The sequence below is a fragment of the Nipponia nippon genome, unplaced genomic scaffold (genome assembly GCF_047370975.1).
Source record: "Nipponia nippon isolate SJK-2023a ecotype South Korea unplaced genomic scaffold, ASM4737097v1 scaffold_3, whole genome shotgun sequence".
NCBI lineage: Eukaryota > Metazoa > Chordata > Aves > Pelecaniformes > Threskiornithidae > Nipponia > Nipponia nippon.
In genome coordinates, this window is record NW_028262347.1 from 1,621,753 (window position 1) to 1,639,197 (window position 17,445).

The 17,445-nt window shown below is 50.6% G+C and overlaps 1 protein-coding gene across 1 annotated transcript in view; it reads left to right on the forward strand.

Moving 5' to 3' along the window:
* Positions 1-861: 861 nt before the first annotated feature.
* The window catches only part of AHCYL2 (adenosylhomocysteinase like 2), a 110,543-nt gene continuing 93,959 nt past the window's right edge, over positions 862-17,445 (forward strand). The window contains exon 1 of the mRNA XM_087764151.1: positions 862-1,310. Within this exon, the coding sequence (XP_087620277.1) occupies positions 906-1,310 (405 nt within the window). The 5' untranslated portion in view covers positions 862-905. The remainder of the gene's footprint in view (positions 1,311-17,445) is intronic.

Below are 17,445 nucleotides of genomic sequence, written 5' to 3' on the forward strand. Positions count from 1 at the left end.
CTGCTTTCGCCTCCAGCCGCCCCGCGGTGTCGGACGCGGCCTCCCGCCCCTCGGACCAGTCGGGGACGTCGCGCTCGCTCTGCCTTGGCGCAGCCCCAGACAGGCAGGCTTCCGTCCTTGCCTTGCGCCCACAGGTCCTGCATTAATCCTAATAATGATAATAATAATTAAAAATACAAAGAAGGATGAGTTTTAATTCTCTTTCCCTAAGAGGAGCTTTCCTGAAGAACTGGATTTAGAAAAACGTAGCTCGCTACTGGCTTTTGTTGGTTGGCAGGCGCCTGAAGGAGGCTGGCCAGCAAAGGGGCTCCGTGGGCTAGCAGAACCGGGCAGGCCAGCGAGTTTCTGGGCTCTCGGATGTGGCGCTCGCCTTGCCAGAACGTCTCGGCTCCTTGTTTTCAAGGGTTTGGCTTGTGGGCCCGGGAGAGCGGCCTGGCGCAGGCCCTGGCGCTCGCTCAGCACCGGCTGAGACACGCAAAATTCCACTCAAACGGGGAAAAAAAACCCCAAACTTCTCCACAGGGAGGGAGGTCAAGCGCTGCACCGGCCGCCCTCCGAGGGCGTGGGGGCCGCTGGAGGCCCCGCAGCCCCGGGCGAGGCTCCGGCCGGCCCCGACGGGGCCGCCCCTGCCGCCGCCATTCCGCGCCTCTGCCCCGGGCGGGCGACAGCGGCGGGACGGCGGCGCGGCGCCGGCGGGACTACATTTCCCAGAAGCCCCCCGCGCGCCTCGGCGCCGATAGGCGGGTGGCGGAGGGAGGCGTCGCGGAGGCTGCCGGGAGTTGTAGTCTCGGCGGGGAGGCGGGCGGGAGGACTGCGGGTCCCGGCGTGCCCCGCGGGCCGTGAGGGGGCGGCGGCGGGGGAGGAGCGGGCGGGCCCTGAGGGAGCCGGAGGCGGCGGCGGCGGCGATGTCGGTGCAGGTGGCAGCCCCCGCTGTGGAGCTGAAGGAGCTGAGCGGCCCCATGGATAAGGCGGCGGGGCCGCCGTGCGAGCCGGTGACCGCTCACCCTCCCGGGCACGGTGTGGCCGCGGCCCCCTGCCCGCTGCCGGCCGCCGAGCGTGAGGCGGCCCCGGCGCCCTCCTCCTCCTCCTGTGGCGAGCGGCCTCCGCTGAGCGGCTGCCCCGGGTTGTCCGCCGCCGCCGGGCTGCCTCCGGGCGCCGCCAAGGTGCCTCAGGCTTCGGCCATGAAACGGAGCGACCCGCATCACCCCCAGCACCGGCACCGCGACGGCGGCGACAGCGGCGGGGCCGCGGCCGAGGCGCTCGTCAGCCCCGACGGTACCGTCACCGAGGCGCCGCGCACCGTCAAGAAGGTAACGGGGAAGGGGGGGGGGGACGGACCGGGGGGGCAGCACCCGCCCCCGGGCGTGGGGACCCCGCACCCCCAGCGGGACACCCCCGGGGGGCGCGCACGGACCCCGCCGGCGGGGGGACACCGTCCCGGCGCTTGGGGACGCGGCGGTGCCTCCCTCCGGGCAGGGACCCTCCCGGCGTGGGGGTCCCCGGGGCGTCGGTGTGGCCGTGGGGCTGCTCCCGTGGCCGTGTTTCAGGGGCTCCCGTGGCTGCGGGGCTGCTCCCCTGGTGATGTTTTGGGGGCTTCTGTGGCCGTGGGGCTGCTCCCCTGGTCGTGTTTTGGGGGCTCCCGTGGCTGTGGGGCCGCTCCCGTGGGCCGTGTTTCAGGGACTCCTGTGGCCGTGGGGCCGCTCCTGTGGCCATGTTTCAGGGACTCCCGTGGCCGCAGGGCTGCTCCCGTGGCCGTGTTTTGGGGACATGCTCCCCCGGGGACGTGGGGTCCCGTCCGCTCCTTGTGTCCCCCGTGTGCCTCTGCCCTGTGGGTAAGCCTGGGGTGCACGCACAAACAGCGTGGATGTGCCCACGGACACCCGTGACCAGCGTGATCCTGCCCCAGGGGTCCGTCTCAGCTGTACGCGTGCCCGGAGATGCGCCCGTCTCGTAGGGTAGGTGCTTGTTTACGCACTCGCGTCCGCCAAGGAGTGTAGGTGCACGCTGGGTGTGCGTACACTGCGCTCCCGCACGCCGGTGTGTGCCCTGGGTGTGGGGGTGTGTGCCCCGGGTGTGGGGGTGTTTGCGGGAAAAGCGTGTGCCAGGTACGTGAGCTCCCACGTGTGTGTGGGTTCACACCGGGTTCACTTCCCCAGGGTTATTTGCTCGCTTGGAAATACAGATATGCGCCGGATAAAAATGTACAGAGAGGTGCCCGTCCCGTTAATACGGGAGGGGTCATCGGGCATACCCGGCGTGCACGGTGGGCGTGCGTGTGCCTGTGGGCGTATCGCTGGGTGCACACTCGCACACACCCCAGGGTGCGTCTGCGCGGGCTGCCCCATCCCGGCGCTCGCCCGTTGAGGCGTGCGGGTGTACACCGGGAACGCACGGACCGCAGTCTGCTCGGCGAGCGCGCGTTGGGCGTGCACCGACGGACGTGGCAGGTACGCACCGTCCCCTCGAACCCCGCCTGTCCTGCGAGCGCGTGCCCTGGCGTGCGTCTGCCCCATGGGTGTGCTACGTGCGCCGATATGTAACCCCTAGATGCGTGCGTTGTTTAGGTCTATATACCCTGAGGTATATATGCACGTACAGGAGTACCCGTAGCTGGTTACGCGTGTGCGTGCAACCACTTTTGTACTTACGCATGCGTATGCAGGCGTAGCCATAGCTATACATCCACTTGGGCGTATAGGAACCCACGCGTGTGGAGGTAAGTACACGGATACGGAGCTGGATGTGCACATAACGCATGCTGGTATGTATACAAACATGCATATAGATGTGCACACATGTACAGGTGCCTATGTTCTGTAGCTATATGCATGTGTGACGCATACCTTCGCGTGCAGGGGAGGTATACCCGCAAGTTTGCCCGGTTGGATATCTGTAGGGGTGCAACCAGGTGCACACACGCACACCTATTGGTACACACGTACGCATACAGGTGTGCACACACGCGTCTATAGCTGCACAAACGCTGACAGAGCTAGGTATATACACACTAAGGTATACCCTCCCTCCTTGGATGCCTACGTACGGGAGCAAAGAAGCACCTTTGTGCGCATAGGCACCCGTATGCCCCGTGCTCAGGCACCTTTGCACATCTGCCCGCACCCAGCTGTACGGCTGTCGCCGTCCTTACAGACAGAAATGCATTCAGACGCACGCAGACAGCCCCGTGTGTCACGTATAGATGTCCTCGTGCCTTTGCATACGCAGATTACGCGCAGGTTGTGTCCAGCTGTAGATGCACCTGAGTCCGCTCTCTGACCTGTTCACGTAGATACATCCACGCGTATCCAAGCTCCTCAGGTGGACGCACCCATGGACATAGATACTCCCTGTAGTAAGGGGATACGTGTACTGTCCTATAGATAGAGCCATACATCCCTCCATGGATGGCTGTAGAGAAATGCGCGTTTCCCACAGAGATTGCCGAGTAAGAGCAACCTGAGTTGTTGGTGTCTGGCACCCTTCCCTTCGGAAATCTCGGGAGAAGGAGTTCTCCCCCGTGACGCAAGAGCCTTTTGGGGAATGTCGGGGAAGAAGTCTCCCTGTTAGAAGGAGAACTTCCCTACCTGTGAAGCTTTGGGGTGAAGACTTTGTCTACATATTGCTGGACTTCCACCCTCTTTCTAATATTTCCTCTCCCTTCCGAAGGCCCAGGATGAGGGATTTTGTCTCCATAACCGTGATCTCCTCCTGTGTGACTTCCCTGAAACTGGAGTCTCTCCTAGAGACTCTGTGGGAAGGAGCACGTCCCTGTAAGGCAAGGTCTGCCCGTGAAGAGAGTCCAGATCCTTCATCTCCTTAGAAATCTCTGCTGGCGGGGTTCAGTTCCTCGGTAAAGGACATTTTTCCATTTGTGACTTCATCCCCAGTGTCTGGAACCCTCTCCGTTTGATATCCTAATCCAATCTCTCTATTTTAGAGACCCTCAGGGTATTCGTATTTCTCCTCAAATGTGCTTAATACTTCTAAATTCTTCCCTTAGCCCTCTATTTTTTTTTTTTGTTAACCAACGAAAAGGGCGTCTCCTTGCACCCCTGTCCTGAAGTCCAGCTCTTGCCTGGTGAGAGGAGCACATCGTTAGGTGACACATCGTTAGGTGACCCGTTTGCATTGCTAAGCCTAGGAGGGAAGAGGTGCTGGAGCGTGGCCAGAGCAGGGCAGCGAGGCTGGGGCAGGGGCTGGAGCCCAAGGCTGGGGAGGAGCGGCTGGGGGAGCTGGGGGGGCTCAGCCTGGAGAAGAGGAGGCTGAGGGGAGCCCTCATCGCTCTCTGCAACTGCCTGAAAGGAGGCTGGAGCCGGGGGGGTCGGTCTCTTCTCCCCAGGAACAAGCGATGGGACGAGAGGGAACGGCCTCAAGCTGCGCCAGGGCAGGGTTGGGTTGGGTATTAGGAAAAACTTCTTCCCCAAAGGGCTGTCAGGCCCTGGCCCAGGCTGCCCAGGGCAGGGGCTGAGTCCCCATCCCTGGAGGGATTTCAAAGCCGGGGAGATGTGGTGCTGAGGGACATGGTTTAGTGGTGGCCTTGGCAGTGCTGGGTTAACGGTTGGACTCGATGATCTTAAGGGTCTTTTCCAACCTTAACGATTCCATGATTCTACGAAGGGGGGTATCGATGACGGGCGATGGGGTCGTTACCTGAAACAGCTTGAAGGAACCTGCCTCGCTCTCCCTGGATGCTCCTAACAGCAGCAGAGGGTGCCTTAGAAGAGAGGAGCGGAGGATGCCAGGCTTTCAGGAGAAACCTGGATGCGGGAGGAACAGCCAGCAAGCTTACGGCGCAGCAGAGCTCCCCAGCTGGCTCCCTTTGCTTTGGGTGATGAGTTTGTTTAGGAGCTGACAATCTGTCTGGTTGCTAAAGGAAGCGCAATGTGTTGATGGAGGGTATCTGGGAGTACATACTGTTCCTTCTCTTTCTTTTTCCCCTCGTGCTGTTGCTTTCCAGTGACTTCAGTGCCTGCGTTCCAGAGACTTGAGAGGTTGTTAGGCATTTCATTTCCCAGATTTACGAATCCAGAGTCCTTTCCGCCGTTTCTTAGGAAGTCATGTTATTTAAATAAAACACCAGATTTGGTAGCCATAAAATTGTTCCCAGTCCTGTGACTGAAAAATTGGGCACGCGGAGCTGAAGCATCTGTTGAAAGAAGGTTTAGCACAAAAATAAGGCTAGAAGAAGCAGATAAATTTTTTTTGTCAAATCCAATAGAACTTTGCTCTAGTACCTGAAGCAAAAGTCTGTTTAAAATGTATAAGCGAGATCATACCAAATTCGTAGTGAAACCAAGTAAACTGCAGTTCCTACAGGGTTTGCTGGGCAAAAAAATCTCTGTAGATTTTCTTGGCTGGTTTATATATTAAAAGTACTGTTTTTTCTGGGTGGTTTTTTTTTTTTCCTTTCCTTGAAATTTAGCAGTTAAGTAACGTGTGAACTAATGTTTATTTCGTAGTTCTGACACAAGCACAGAGTTCCCAGTAAACAGCCGTGACTGTTCTTTCCTCTAATACCACTCTCATTTTAAAACTATTTTGATGCTGGCTTAGCGTTTGACTTATGCCTGTCTGCCTTTAGGTGGGCTAACCAATATTGCACCTTGATAGAGTGGGGACAGTACGTGTGCCCGGACTGGCAAGTGTTAACCGCTTTGCAAGTTTGTATTTTTATTTATTTAGGCGATGGCTTCGTTTCGTTGTCGCATTACAGCTGATGCGTAGCCCTGATTCGGCAGCCTTGCGCGCCTGCTCGTACAAGAAACGACGGCGCTCCGACAAACCCAGAGCTCCGAGTCGAGTACGCTGGGCTTGTCTTCGTGATGCCCGCAGAAGCGGTTCCCGTCAGATCTCGGTGAAGATCTCTGTAATCACGTCAGTGTTCTCTCTGGGTTCTTGCTGTAGATCCGCACTCTCGAGGCAAGGCTAGAAGACCTCGTTTCTGAGATGACATTGGACTTGACTTTTACAGCTAACTCTGACTCATGGATGTGGCTGTGACCTTTACGTGCGTCTACACAGGTAGATTGAGCTGACCCCCGCTTGGCTGGCGCTGCTGCAGAGGTCGCTGCCGCTGAGAAGGGCTGGCGAGCGGGTCTGTGACCTGTGTCCGAGGCGTGGGCTGGTGGCCTGAGCCTCAGGGGTGGCCCAGATCTTCCCCTGCCTCTGACTGCGTGTCCTGACACTCTCCCCTCCCCTTCTGCCACGTTCTCATGTGACTCTGAGACGAGGCAGTTTGGAGAGCTCAAACTGCATAAAATTCCCCACTTTAAGTTGGGTTCGTTTTCTGTTGGCATGATTCCCTCCAACACGGGGTCAAGGATGAGCCGGGAACGGTGCGGGAGAAGTGGCACGAGCAGGTTGGTGGAGACGGGAGGGATGGAAAGGCCTCTCCGGCAGCGGCTGGCTGCCGAATCGGCTGGGCCGCAGGGCGACTCCGCGCCCTTCGCGGCTGCTGCCAGCGCGCTGACGGGTGACTCGGGAGACGCGTGGATGCTTCTGCCGTCCCCGCTCCCGGAGCAGGCCGAGCCATGGGGCTGACTAACAGTTTCAGGCGTCCCGGGCTAAACTTATCTGTGGATGTGAGTCAAGGCCCTGAGTCACACGAATTGTTTACCGTTTTAGTTTTGAACGTGCAATGGTGTTTTGATGGTTAGATGATCGCTCGTTGGCTTTGGGGGTCACTTAGGGTTTGTGTTATTTCTTAGGGCGTTCCTAGATCAAGGCGGCCAAGAGTGGCAGAGCTTCTGGAAACGTCGTCGTTAGTGCGCGTGGGGCGGGAGCCAGTGAGGGGCTGTAATTAAGTCTCCCAAACTGATGAGCCGTGTGATCTTAGCCTTGTAATGACAACTCTGTGCCCCTCTTTCTTTAGCGGAGAGAAGAACGTATACTTAAACAGACGCACTTCTTGGTTTAATGATTCTTAACTGCTCAGCAAGTCAGGATTTGTAAATGCTTGTACACCATACTGGGAAGTTTCGAACGACAGCAACTGTGTAGCTGTGGAGTTTTATATTAAGCATATACCAATTTACAAAATGAAAGGTTCTTTTCTTTTTTTTTTGTCCCAGCCACTCAGTACGGAAAGCACAGCTTACTCCTTGAATTTCCAGCTGTGTTCTTTTGCTCCTTAGCGTCATTAAGACAGAGGTTTTCAAATTGGAAGGGATTGATTTGCTGGTTTGTCGGTGCTGTTGATTCATTCGGCGGGCCAGAGCGGAGCACAGCTTGCTTTCCCAGAGCTGCGCCGCCTCTGCCAGTGCCAGTGGCTGTAGAAAGCTGTGGCTTTTGTCCGTGGGCAAAGCAGAAAAAGCAGGGCGTAGAGGTATACGGCACCGAGGCGCACGTCCTCGGGTAATGTCACGGCTTGAGTATAACCTTTCTAAAACTCCCCACTGTAACATTCTTCGGTGAAGGGATTACATCAAAATAAATGCCTGGTGCTCGCTAGACTGGCACATCACCTGACTGGTGAGCTGCGATGGGAGGCTTTATTCTGCTAAGACTATAAACGACTCTCATGTGGCTTGTCTAAATGATGATTCTGACCTTGACTCCCAGCAGATTTCACTGCCTGCGATGAAAGTGTAGCTTTTCCCTTGTAAATGTGTGTAAATTCCTCACGACGTTCCCATGTCGTTTGTGGGGCAGAGGGATTTTTTTTTTTTGGCAGGCGTGTGCTCCGTCAGGGATTTCTTACGTGCCTGTGCGTTGGTTTTCTATTTTCTCCATTTCGTCCTAACCCCTAGTGATCACTTATGCTAGGTAATAAATGTTTCCCCCGAGGCTGAATTCCCAAGTGCCGCTCGTAATGAGCGTGGCTTGAATGCTATTTAGTAAAATCTTATCATTGGAGGCCATATTCTTTTATTACGTATAATATTCGTGGGTCTGTCCCCCTATGAGTGTGTGCAGTTTAATTTTAGAAGGTGCCTGCATGTGACTGCTCGGAAACTGTGTACAAAGATCAATACGTCAACCTTTGGCATGGAGGCTCTGGAACAGAAAAGAAGGTAAAAGAAGATTGGGGAAAAAGTGATAGAAAAATAATGGCCGCGAAGGCGAGTAGATGGCGGGCTATAAAGCGTAACGACCTGGAAATGAGAAGCCGGGGTGCGGCTCAGGGTACCTCAAACCTTGTCCCTGTGAACGGCAAACTTGCGTTTTGCCGGCAGGCTGTGGCACCGTACCTCTGTTGCTTCCTTGGGTAAAAAAAAAAATGTTGAAACACTAAATGATCTTTGTGTTTGTATCTTTCCTGGGGGGACAAAAACCCGGTATTTGAATTTACAAGCAATTAAAAGCGTAAAGTCTTAGCTTTGGCCCTGACTTGACGCTTGAAAGACGAGCAAGGTAAAGCAATTACGACTTTCGGAGCCGCGTTTGACCTTTTAGGTTTTCTTTTTAACTCTGTCTAGTGAATTGTAAAACAACGTGGTGATTTAACTCAAACAAAGAAGAGATGGAGGTAAAACTGAAAAGAAAGCAAGCAGCTAGGTAGCGCAGAGATAACAGGCGGATTTCTCCACGCGACCGAGGGACCTGCAACATTGCTTAAATTTGAAGAATGCTAAAGACTGAAAGAATAGAATTGCTCCCAATGGTGTATAGAGCTGCTGCAGTGGTGAGGTACAAAAGCTATCCACCTAATTTTCTCCTTTGGTATTTATTTTCCTCTTCGATTTTGCAGATTCAAGCCAGAGATCCAAGAGCAGAGCCTCAGTCATGGGAAGGAAACCTCCTCCCTGAAGTATGATGGCTGACGTCCTCTTAAATTCCTCCGTAGAGAGATGAGCTGTAGGCAAGTCAGAAAATCTAAATGATGAACGGGAGAGACAGCCTGAGAAATAAAGTCCAGCCTCTAAATCAAAATACGGGAGGCTGCCTGCTTTACGTCCCGGCAAAACTGTTCGGTTCTAGGGCTTCAAACGAGCAGCAAACGGACTGGGAGGAAACGGGTGAATTAAGGATAAAATAAGGTTTAAATATTTCTTGCACAAAATCCTCTATGCTCAGGTCTGCAGCTAAAGGCATTTGTAGCAAAAAAAATCCCACTGAAATGCCTCAATTTCAGTCTAGAGAAGCCATCATTAAGTTTATTTCTTCCTTATCAAATGGCAACCAATGTCAGTTCAGGGTCTTTCTTGATAGCAAGTCTGCAAATACGAACATGAGGTGAGGAACCTTACAACCAAGCTGCCGTAAGAGCAGTCGCAGTCGGTCACTGCAGCAGGCTGCAAGCAGAAAGGGAAAAACAGCTCGTATTTTTAGTTGCAACAGCAATCCCGTCTTCTGTTAGAAGAGATTACGATGAAATATTGCGATGAGGTTAAAAGGAGTGAAGGTTTAGTAAATTCCGTTTACTCATTTCTCTTGTGCGGCGGTGGAGAAACTCTGTAGTGCCCGCTCGCAGGTGCGCCGCAGGCAGCGGAGAGAGGCGAGGTCGATTCTGGAAGCCGAAATTCAGCGCGTGTGTACTGGATTAACGGAAGACTTTCTGGGCTTTAAGCTTAATCCAAACTCTGAAATGGGAAAAGTCAGTAAGTGAGAAAATAAGACTGAGGAACATGAAATAATAATTCTTCAGGGAGCTTTGAGGTCAAAGATTTTTAAAAAAAAAGAAGATTATTTTTTTTTTTGGGAGAACACTTCTCAACTGACCGTTTCCCTGCTTAAGACCTTGAAGCAGTAAATTGCTGTCATGCTCGTGCCCGCTAGCTGTGTACTGAATACCTTTAGAAAATGTGGTTTTGTTTTTGTTTTTTTTTGTTTCTAGTTACATTTTGGGAAGGCCAGCGTTATCTAAGTATGTTGGCTTTTTTTTTTTTAAATCAAAAAATTGTGCAGCTCTTCCTAGAGCAGGAATTCAGCCTTGCAGACAGAGCTGTTGAGGAACTTCCAAACAAAACTTTCAAATTTCATCTTTTTTGTAGGAGCAGCTCATCTAATCTGTTCTAACTCCGAAATACAATTTGTAGAATTAAGAATACCGAGATTGATTCTATCAGAAGTCGTTACGTCCTCTGCAAAAGGGTACCTGAAGCTGATTGAATTGGTGTCCTGATTTACAATGCTTCTCCCTAAGTATGAGCTTTCATACAGTTCGTGCTGTAGAGAGAAGCTTTAACTGTTTTTTAGTTTATTATGGTATTGGTATTGGAAAATACCTGTGTAATTATATAAATATGGCTTGAAATGTTATTTATTTTTATTATAGTAGGAATATGCACAGATGTCTCAAGTGAAATGGTTGTTAAAGAGAGCAGAGGCTTTCGTGTGACTTTCCAGAAGACTCGGTGACCAGCAGAACAGTTCCCTGAAGTGACCTGATCTGCAGGGACATTTTGGAGAACCGAATGACATGGTCACGCTTGCCTTCTTTTTATGTCTGAGGCGAAAGGCTTTTCTGCAAAAGCTGGAGCGCTCTAGGGTAAGCAAGGATGGGTGAGAGCCTAGAATTAATGTTCCTCTGCACCCTCGAAAAGCTCACCGCGGCGCTGGAACGCATCGTGTTTTCCTGCTTTTGCAAGAAGCACCGCTTCATCTCGGGTATGGATGCACTGAAATTAAAACCGCTCGTCCATATATTTGGGGTTTCCACTGTGAAGTGGAGAAGATCTGACCTTTTTCCCCAGATGTCTGGTGCCGTTATTAAATAGCGCTCTATTATTGAAGCATAGTCCCCACCGTCTTCGGTCGGAGCTGCGAGCGCTCAGTGCTTCTCCAAGTTCTGGCTCGCGAGCTGTGAAAAGCTGATGAGCTTACAGTTAACGGCCAGATGTGAAAAGCTTACCGAGGGTGTCTTGCCTAGCGTTGCTGAAGACGTGCCTAAACAGAGGCAGGCAGCCCCGCGGTTGCTCTGCACATGCTGAATCGGTCAGATGTGAGTCACTCAACGTCTTGTTCTCTTTGGGCTGCATCAGCACAGCGCGTGAGCCGGCGCCGCCGCCGCTGCGCAGCTTCTGGACCGGAGCTGGCTTCTGTCCATCCAGCTCGAGCTCCAGTCTGTCTGCACCTGCCTGCATAGACTTGCCTATAGCAACTTTGGCAGGGAAAAATACAGAATTTAATTAGGTAGGGCAGCATTTAACAGCCTAACCAAAACCCCTGCTTCTTCTTGAAGCCTCCGGCCTCCTCCTCCGTGCGCTTTGCAGCTTCCCAACAGGGGAAGCGAAGCATCAGCAAAGTCCGACCCTGAAAGCGCGTTCTGTCCACCGATGGAGACGGGTTCTTCCGAAAGCCACGGTGTGTCTGTGCGCTTACTTGCGGCGTGCGTGACTTCAGGCTGAGGGAACGACCTTACTTCTTGGATTCTTTATTTTCGGTCAGCTTTCCAGCCTTACTATTCTCCTAATAGCATTTTTACCATTTGGCTATGTGAAATGTTTGAACGCTGCAGCGTGCCGACCTTACTTTAAATTGCAGGGGTGGCAATGCTCTAACTCCAGGTATTTTTTTTTTTTTTTTTCTCATGACAGAGCCTTAAATAGGCAGCCAGTTGCATTTTTTCATGAGAGGAAGGTCGGTTGAAAAATTAGGTAGCTACCCAGAACTGCTGAAGCACTCTCTTTCAAATTTTATTCCAAAAGCAAGTGTTTAAAAATAGAAGTATGAACATGCCTTCATCTGACAGTTGGGAAGCTTTGCTTGTTGTTTACTTCACAGAGGTGCAGTAAGGTGACCGACATTTCATCCTGAAGTTATGTGAGAAAAACCAGGGAATGGACTGTTCCCGTAAATATGACTCAAGGACCAATTTAGGAAAAGAGCTTGCTGCAGTTCATGCTGGTATCTGTTCCCAGCAAGCTTTCCTTCCAGCTACCCAAAAGCTTGCTGACTCAGATTTGGTGTTCTCTCCATGACTTTAGTGTTTATGGAGGTGGGGAAATCTGCTTGGATCCTTTTCAGTATCGGCTAAGATCATTTTTATTGTTTGCAGAATGCGCTAACGTGTATTTGATGTGGATTTTTTTTTTTTTAAACAACCCAACCTTCTACGTTCTGGGATGAGAGATTACTGCCATGATTTCCAGCATTTCGCATGGACCAGTTAGGTATTAATTGAAGTGGCTTTCTGTAACACTAAACTGCTGTAATTTTTCTGTTCTTCACTGGTGTTGAATCCCACTTCAGTCTTGCTATCTGCTGTTAGCGTGTGAGATTTCAAGAGTTGATAATAAAATCCTTTTTGTTTTCAAGTAATGTGAAAATCGAACCTTGTCTTGAAGGTTTGATTCAGGTGCACACGGTATTATTACTTTTACGTGCTTTTAGCAAGCAGGCTGAGGCTGATGCTTGGCTCCCCGCGATGAAAGGTGCGATAGAAATGACAATGTTTGCGTGCTCCCTTCGTTTGTTCAGCTTCCCCTTGGCTGCTTCGGTGGTGGCTTGTAGAGGAGACGAACCGGGGTGAAGGCCAGAAAGCAAGGGGTAATATTTCAGGGATACTGAGTGTACATATTATTTTTATATAATTTTTTTTCGGCTGTGATAAGCCACCGGGCAAGTTCAGGCAAACAGCGTGAGAAGCCGTAAGTAGATAGCTGGTGATCTGTCGCTTTATCTCATGCCCTGGGTGCTGCAAGGTGGGTGCTTGCTTTTGCCATGTGCTGTGCATGCCGGGGAGGTGAGAGGTTCACAGGACTGAGTGACATTTGCTGTAACCGTTTTGAGAATTAGCCTTCTGCTTCGGAAAGTCAAGACCTACAGCAGTGATATGTCACGCTGCCGTCTTTTAAACCAGCCGGGAGAGGGGAAGGGAAACAAGCAGGTTGGTGCAAGAGGTAAGCTTTGCGAGGGTCTGGCTTTGGGCACGTGTTTTTTTCTGTCTGGAAGGCAATGCTTTCTCTTCGTGAAGCTAAACCTGGACTCCAGCCCATCCTTCGGCCTGCAAACCTGTTAGAAGTGGATTATCTTCTGAATCACACTGACCTGAAAATGAAGTAAATCTCAAGACGTTATCGTAGCTGATGTCAAATCCCGTGTACACATTAAAAGATGCTTAATTCTTTAAATCTGAAGGGGAGTGATGTCGAGAAGCAAGTATTCATTGTGGGATTGTCTTTTTTTTTTTTTTAATGTGTCACATTATTTTTTTAATGTGCCATTTTAAGATTTTTTTTTTTTTTTTTTTTTTGGTGAGAAAAAGTAGGGACTAATTTTTGGAGCTTTAGAGTGAACCTAGTTTGGTCTTCAGCATTTTGAAAGAGGCGGGAGGAAAAGAATTACTTGTCCTCAGGAAGGACAGAGTACTTTTATTTGACCTTGGTAGTTGACTGCAACTTTTCAGTTCCTTTAAGTAATGTTAGTGGAAATGGCTCTCTTGGGAGCAGAGATTGCGAAGGCGTTGCCTGAGTGTGCTCTGACTCTTCTCCCTGCCGGTCTGTGTCCAGGTTTCACCCATCCTTCAGAAGGGAAGAGTATCCGAGAGCCTTTGGAGAGGCCATCTGTGCAGTAAAAGCCAGCCCAGGCTTTCCTCTTAGCTATCAGTTACCGTGTCCTTACCCGATTTCTGACAAATATCATCTTGTTCCATTACTCTCTTTCCAGAACACTGCCGCAAAGGTCGTTTTCCTGATGGCTTGTGCCGTGGCTCTCCGTAACCGTGCACAAGTTCTCATCTCCACTCCGCCAAGGACTTACCTGTGTTCTCAGACCTTTTCACAGCCTCTTGTTCTCTTCTCCTTTGGAAGTCAACGTCCTGGTGTCATCCTTGATGCCGGCCCCCACCAGGCATTTGTTAGCGCAGAAATGGCTTTGCTTGGAACTGCGTCTTCCATATTGCCTTTGTGCTTTGAAGGAGGTTGGTGTAATCATCGTTTAGGACGAGAGGGAACGGCCTCAAGCTGCGCCAGGGCAGGTTTAGGTTGGATATTAGGGAAAATTTCTTCCCCGAAAGGGCTGTCAGGCCCTGGCCCAGGCTGCCCAGGGCAGGGGCTGAGTCCCCATCCCTGGAGGGATTTAAAGAATGGATAGACGTGGTGCTCAAGGACATGATTTAGTGGTGACCTTGGCAGCGCTGGGCTAACGGTTGGACTCAATGATCTTAAGGGTCTTTTCCAACCTGAACGATTCTGTGATTCTATCTGCCACGCTGCCGTTTATCCTTCTTCAAGTTCCTCTTTATTGGATGCCAACAGAAGCCTGACGATGGCGGGGCGTTGTTACGCTGACACCCCTTATCGCAGCGGGAGCTGGAATCTGTGTTAGTGTGCAGCTCGCTTTGCTCTTGCGCTCCGCTAACCCGATTTCGTCCTTTTTCTGATACAGGAGTATAAAAGCGAAGGAGGCGGAGTGCGGGGACTGGAGGTCTTGGCTTGGAAAGGAGTGGGTGGACGATGCGGTTGATGCCCTGGTCCAGACAGAGGTGGAGGATTTGGCAGGAGTCCCTGCAGTGCCGAGGTGTTCGTGTCAGAACGCAGCTCCCAAGGACTGGAATAGCGGCTCATACCATCTCTTTCCTTGTTCCCTCTGTCAGCTTCTATCCAGCTATTTTCCTTACCTAGAACGTGTCATCTTCTGGGCTCGGGGCTCCTGTGAAGGCCAAACAAGCAAGACTTTCTTGCCATAAAGCAGTGACTTTATTTCAGTATCTTAGATCTGGCATCCTTCCAAACAGGTTTCTTTTTTCTGTGCTTGGATCGAATACTAAAAGTCATCACCTCTTAGAGCTCGAAGTGATTTTGTACAGGGCCAGAAATGAAAGATTCCTAGCTATCAGGTAACAAAGCACTAATAGCATGCCAGAGCTCTGTGGGAATATTAGCTGTTTCCTCTGCTTCGGCTTTATTACTGCCGCTGTGATCTATTTCTTGTGCTCTGATGGATGTTGAGATCTAACCTGCTGCCACTGAGACCGATGACAGGACAGCTGCAGCTTAAAATGAAGGTATTTTAGACTGCAGCGTTTTAAACACCGCTGTTAAGTAGTGCCGCGATATCTACAGCCTTACATGGAAAATCTTATTTCAGGCTTAAACAGAAGAGTCGGGGGGTGGGTTTGTTACCACCTTAGCTTTCCTGCCATAATCGTTATTTCCTAACGTAAGTGTGAATTTTAGCTGGTGGGGAAAAAAAAAAGAACCTCTGGAGAGGAGAATAACCAAGCAACAAAATAAATAGTGGAAGAAGTGCTGAGTACCAGACTGTCCCTGATCTTTGTTGTCTGACTTTGTAATGCTTTTAAATAATGCATAGATGAGCACAATACAAGCAGAACAAATCGGGCTTCAATACAAGAATTGTGGGAGGGGAAGTCTATTAAACCACTCTTGCATCTCCTTGCTGGAGCAGTGTCCTGCCTTACTGGGTAACCTCCCCAGCGCTGCTGGTGTTCGCAACTCCCATCTAATTAGCGCTATCTGCGTGTTCTAGAAATGCTTTTTAATTTCTTCTTTGAGGCTTGCTGACTGAAGGCGTGAGGTTGCACGTGGCAGACTTCGCCAGCTCGTACGGTTCTCACCGCTGTGCTTCGTTTATCGAACGATAAGGTATTTTCCTCGGTCATTTATGCAGGTTTTGAGCCATGTGATTCATCCCTAGCCACGTGAGTTGGAAGACATTGTAGAAAATGGGATTTTGCGGGACACGGTGAAGTAGCTAATCTTTTTGAAAGCCTCCGTTGTTCGCTGTGCAGGAATTAAGTCACAGGAGTGCCTTGAGAGAGTGGCACAAACTAGATCTCAAAGGGTTCCCATGCTTAAGTCAGCTAGGACCGTGCCGGTAATTTTTCAGGAGCTGAGCACCGTGTATACGGCTTCCGTATCTACTTTATCTCTAATGGGATATTGCAAACAGTGGAAAAATTTCTCTTTCTGCTGCCCCTTTTAAAGCTAACGCAGGATCGTATACGACTTTACAGACAACAGTCTGCAGGGCAGATCACCAAAGCTGATACCGCTAAAGGTCAGATTTTGCTGCTTCTTATTTTGCCTTTGGGAAAAATGCTGGCATTTGGGCATTTAAGCTTGGGAAAGAGAAATGTAACGTCTCCTACGCTTTCCCAGAGTAAGAAATGGAGCTTCATCCTGATGTACCTAGGGAAGTGTCCGTACAGACATTGATACTGTGGGTCCGGGAGAAATCCCAGAGAGCAGAGGTTATGAAGGAGAAAAAAAAATCAATGAAGAAAATAATTTGTATTTTAATAGGGAGAAAAATTCTATTTGGCTTTACTATCCTGGTAATTGAGCACTAGCTGGGTCCCTGTGGAAAGCCTCAGTCTCAAGGAGTCCTGCTTTCAAAATTCCCGGGGAGAGGATCCAGACTGACTCGGTTCAGCGGGAGGAGATTTCTTTTGCCCGTTACGTCCTAACGTGTTGAGTATCCAACTTGTCCCATGCCGAGATGTTTGTGTTTGAATTGCTTAAGGACCACAGATGGAACAGCGTAGTGTTCGTCTCTTCCTCTGAACTAGCGAGGCTGGTACTCCTTGCCTGATTTCATAGACCTGAAGCCCAAAAGGAAGACTAGAATAGCTTTCAGGGAGTTTCTTTGTCTAGACCAAGGTCAGCTTTGCTTTTTACAGCTGTGTTTAAATTACAGGAGTATTTCCCACAGGACTTTGCCAGCCATACTATGGGCCGTGGTGGAAGAAGAAACTTGGAAGTTGCAGTCTGAAACCTCTTGCTGCAGCTCATAGACGTACGCCAAAGTTTCCACGTTTGATACTCCAGCATTGCCATGTTGTTTTATTCTCCCAATAACTAGGAGTAATTCTTTCGGCGCCTTCGACTCGATATGATGTCATTGTCTGTTCTCTGTTTTTTCCTTCATAAGAAAATTGAGGGGACCGTGTTTGACGAAACGAAATAGTATTTAGTTTTGGTTCTGCTCTGGCTTGGGCTCATCCATAGCCTCCACGTGGATAAGACTGACGAGCGCTTGCTGGAAACAGATACAGAAGTGGTTCCCTGAACAAAACAGTTTTGGTTTTTTTTTCTTTCCTTTTTTTCTTCTTTTTGCATCAACATCCTCTGCAATAATCCAGGCTTTTAAGTTGGTTTAAATTGGGTTATTCAGTGCTAATGTTATGCAAGATTCCTGATTAGTGGTGTGGAGTTGGAGTTGTGAGACTACTTGGAGCGATGATGGAATTAAAGTAACCGTGGCAACCATTATAATTAAAATAGGCTTCTCTGGGAAGCGAGGCTGTGTGTGTCCGTGTGTACACATTTGCTGCATTCATTCCTGCCCTGCTCGGCGGCACGGTGCTATATAAAATCTTTAGTGCCCTGGCACTCGAGCTGACCGTACCAGTTTTTGAGGGCGTCTTTTGTGAGCCTTTAGCCTCACCAACCTCCTCTGGTCTGCTTCCTTTTCTCTGGAAAGCAAAGACTGTTAACTCCCTCAAATTCATGTCCTGAATGTTTCTTTCTGTAATATTTCAGCTCTGGAGTACCGATGCCGTTGGAGTGCAGAGCTCGGCGTGTACCCAACCGCTTGAGT